The 4,186-nt window shown below is 41.7% G+C and overlaps 1 protein-coding gene across 5 annotated transcripts in view; it reads right to left on the reverse strand.

Annotated features, from left to right (window-relative positions):
- OCIAD2 (OCIA domain containing 2) overlaps nt 1-4,186 on the reverse strand; it is a 20,434-nt gene that overhangs the window by 8,674 nt on the left and 7,574 nt on the right. For 4 of the 5 annotated variants that reach the window (XM_019526405.1, XM_019526401.1, XM_019526403.1 and 1 more), the window contains exons 2-3: nt 2,651-2,747; nt 1,699-1,752 (exon numbers count right to left, since the gene is read on the reverse strand). In XM_019526405.1, the coding sequence (XP_019381950.1) occupies nt 1,699-1,752; nt 2,651-2,747 (151 nt within the window). Of the gene's footprint in view, nt 1-1,698; nt 1,753-2,650; nt 2,748-3,237; nt 3,370-4,186 lie in introns of all 5 variants that reach the window. The other variant, XM_019526406.1, reaches the window with a different exon arrangement.

Raw genomic sequence — 4,186 nt, forward strand, 5'->3', positions numbered from 1 at the left:
AAAAAAAAAAAAAAAAAAAAAAAAAAAATCACATTGGTAGCTCATATGCTTTAAAAGCTACTATGAGAATGAACCAGTGCCTGGCTGAGTCTGCAGAGTGAGTGCAACAATGGCTCTGAAGGCCAAATGATGACCCTCCTTCAAGGGTAATAGAAAGCCCTAAGCATAAAGGAAACACATGGTGTCTGGGAGTTCTGTGGGGCCAAGCTAAGCAGTAAAGTTCCACACAGACAAGTTTGATGGCAGAGGCAAGATGGAGAAGTGTATGGTAGATCTGCCACTTCATGGATTCACACAATGTAGAGGGGGGGGATGACTCAACGCAAAAGCCTCAGCTGTTTCTAAAGCCACTGAGCTGTAGAAGTTGCAATGGTGTGGCCATGTAACCGTACAAGGCCAAGTACTAAACTTTAAGGAAAGCAATTTCCTTTTTCAGGATTCAATGATGTAATGCCTCTTCATTTGACCTTTGGTAAGAGGTTCAGCATTTGTCCTTGAACTGGCCCATCATTTCAAGTGAGCAAAGACATAATAATAGACAGTCTCAGTTATTTCACTCCTGAGTGATCATTAACATCCAGCTGCCATGGAAAAAGGGGTAGACTTCGAGTAGAGTACTACTGTCAAGCCCCGTTTTCCCCCTACTAAGGAGTCAGACCTACAGAAAAGAATCTGTACCTCTTTAAGGGGCATTTAAAGTCTAGCTGGACTCAACTGCTATAGAAATGGAACATGATACTCTGCTTTCTCATCCTGTAGATCACAACGCATCTCTATAATAGCTCCCTGCTTTCCAGTTTTGGCAGTACAGTATTCTTTGCCTCTCTGAATAAAGGAATAAGTGGCATTATAAAAACCCCACCAATGCTTTTTAGAAGCCAGAATTTGGAGCTACCGTGCCAGACTCTGATACTCTTACCCATGCTGAACAGTTCTATCTAGGGGCTGCCAATAACAACAGTTCCCTGCTCCATGTACAATCCTGATGAAGACAATGATGCTATCCGGGTATAGACTCTAAGGCCATGTCCAGACGAGTGCAGATGTGCAATCTGTGGTGCCATAGACCTGCCTGCAGTGCTACACACCACACATGCAGGTGTTCCCTGTGCTGCTACCTTGCAGCACCAGGGGGGGCAGAGTTGACCCTGGGAGATCCTGGGGTCAAAAAGCCCATGCTGAAAAAAAGCAGGGTAGCGCATGTGGCAGCAATGTGTAGCTCCCAAAACCATGGTCTGGCTGCCAGCCAGGTGTCCTGCTGCAGCTGCAGCCCTGGGAGGCCCCCAGGAGCCCAGGTAAGGCTACCGAGGCCAGCAAAGTTGCAAGCCTCCCCTGCCCCATTTGGGGTAACCTGCTGTGTGTCGAAGTGTGCATGGCATGGGCATTCCCTGGGGATGAGTAACAGTGGTACAAGGTGTATCTGCTATTTGTTCCCAGGGAAACATGTCCGTGCTTGTCTGGATGCACCCTAACAGTGCTAGAATAGAGCTGGAAGGATATAATTTTAAAAAGAAGCATTTAGAATGGGTTGTGGCAAGGAATAATTAATTTTCAAATCACAAAAGCAATAGTACTGAATGAAAAGAACACTGAATGTGAAAAGCAGCAAGTTCTGCAAAACTTTTGATGTAGTATCAGTTCTGGATTTGAACTTGATGACTTGGGCCATCTCTAGTATTTATGTATTCTTCCATTTACCTTTAGAAATCAGCCTCTCAGTGACGAGGATACTTCCTAGAGACAAAGGAAGAGCTGGGAAAAAACAGACATGAAAATTATTTGATTCAAAAGAGAAACAACTTCAGCAGAAGGAATGAGGAGTCTCACCCCTGAGTATTTCATACTCTTGGCCCCGTCCCTCCAAGGTGAGTGCTTTAACCAGGACACTACTGAATTAATATGAAGAGGAGGAGTGATAGCACTTCAGCCAGTTTTTAAATGTGAGATTAGTCATGTTCAAAGCAAACTTGATAGACCAGGTCTTCCAAGTAAGACAGGTAGGGGAATACCTACTTTGCAAATCTCGTTTGGGTTTGTGTGTGAGAAGTCTTGACAGCACTGAACTGCTCAATGCCTAGGAGGCTGTGCATCTGTCCAGCAGCAGCAGAAGTTTAAGGAGGCATTTTGTTTAATGCTAATAGTGCCTAAATGTTGGACTTGAGTACCTAAAGAGGCATTTAGGTGCCTATATTTCCCTAGCTAATCTAGCCATTAGGGTTACCACCCAGCAGACCAAGTGCAAATCTGGCTATAACATCTGTTTTTATTCTTGAAACTAAACAGAAACTTTGTTATTTCTTGAATAAGTTGAAAATTGAGGACATGGATGTGAAAACAATGATGAGCACCCTTTAAGTTAGTTTAATAAGAGATGTCAAAGCTAGTGATAAGTCTAATCATAATAATGATTAACAGTTAAGGATCCTGTTTTACCATTTTGATTTACACTGAATACTGCCTTACTGTGCAAATAATCCCATTACCTTTATACTACGGTCCAACTAATACAAGTAAGGATGACAAAATGAAGTCCTAAGACTAATAGTCAAGAAAACACACCTGAGCATTACCTAGCAAAGCACACAGAAGCATTTAAAACACTGCTTAGGTAAAAAAAAAATCAAGTGCAGAATGAATTTGGGTCACTTACCTCTGTACCAAAAACTCTCTCTTTTACACTCTTGGCTGATCCTTGCAATTTCATCTCTATTTCCATGAGCATTTGAGATAGGGCACTGTAATGCACCCTAAAAAGGCAATCAGTTAAAATTATATGGTTGTTCACCTTACAAGAGTACTAAGTATAAACTTAAAGATTAATTATGCATAATTACTAACACATTGGGAGGGATTTTCTTTTCATAAATAACTAAAAAAAACCAAATCAACCCTGCCTCTATTCTGCTGCAAGTACAGCATCAAATATTTAATAGCCCTGGTGCCAATATATGAAGTTCTTTGTAAGGCTTTAGAGTTCAGAAATGTCCCTCCTGGCCCACTTTTTCCTGAAACAGTTCATTTGTTAGTTTAACACAGGTTGTAAATTGTTGTGTTTCTCTTATTATTTTATTCTGATCAACCACACTTTAGCTGTTTTTCAACACTGAATTAGGCATCTAAGTGCAATCTCATTCCAACTATCAACATGTTTTTGTAACCTCCCTTCATCCTAGCCTGAAGACAAATCCCAAAAAGCAGCAAAGAGAAGAAAGGGAATCCATGCAACATGTGCATTACCATTTTCAAGGACTCAAGTAGGTCATCATAGGATCCGATTTAGGGCCAGATCCTATTCCACTGATTGCCCTGGTCCATCTCTGATGAACAATTGAGTCTTCTGCCTCAAATCACTGCCTTCTGTGGCTCAGTCTAAAAGCATATTGCAAACAATGCTTTTTCAGGGCCTCAAGCAGAGTGGAATAAGTTTTGGCCCTCAAGAGAGCTACATACCACTTACTTGCCAAATAGGTGAAATAGTTCTGGCCCAAAGGTCCTTCCACAAAATAAACTCTATCCAATTAATATGCCACTCTCTATAGATTGTGCAGGTATTTCAGGATGATCACAAACTCTCTCTGTCGGCCTCTCCAGGCTTATCTTCCCAATTCTGTGTGACGTACACTCTAAGATCTGCTGGGGTTTTTGGAGTTGGCTCCTCCTCAGTAGGACTGAGCTGGACTACTGAATCCTGTTTGCTGTCTTGGGTATAGCTTTTTTTTTTTTTCCTTGTGAGAAGTGGTGACATTCTCTCAAGCCCATGCATTCATGGCACCAAAATGTTATTCATAGCAGATTGTTTATCCCTCTCTTTACTGATCAGTGACATAATTAACAATGTTGGCATGTATAGTGTCATCACTAGCATTCCCTTTAAGCTGCATGGCTGCACAGGCACACTCATGCTGCGCTGCCAGATGCGCCTGTGTGACCATACACACTGCACAGCTTAGAGGGAATGCTGGTCATCACTGGGGCATGTGAGTTATCTTGCTGAGGCAAATAGAGCAGTTCACACTTCAGAGTTTTCCAGGTTTTCTTTGCAACAAGAACAGCAAATATAAACCTTTTTTTTTTTTAAAGACTAGATTATGTAGCACATGGAAAATTTTGATGGCTGTACAGATATGCCATGCTATCAAGTACTGCCTCAATCTGAACTACGTAATTAGAGTGCTGAAATACATTT

Source organism: Gavialis gangeticus, unplaced genomic scaffold (assembly GCF_001723915.1).
Source record: "Gavialis gangeticus isolate Ggan-Ray unplaced genomic scaffold, GavGan_comp1, whole genome shotgun sequence".
NCBI classification, from domain to species: Eukaryota; Metazoa; Chordata; order Crocodylia; family Gavialidae; genus Gavialis; species Gavialis gangeticus.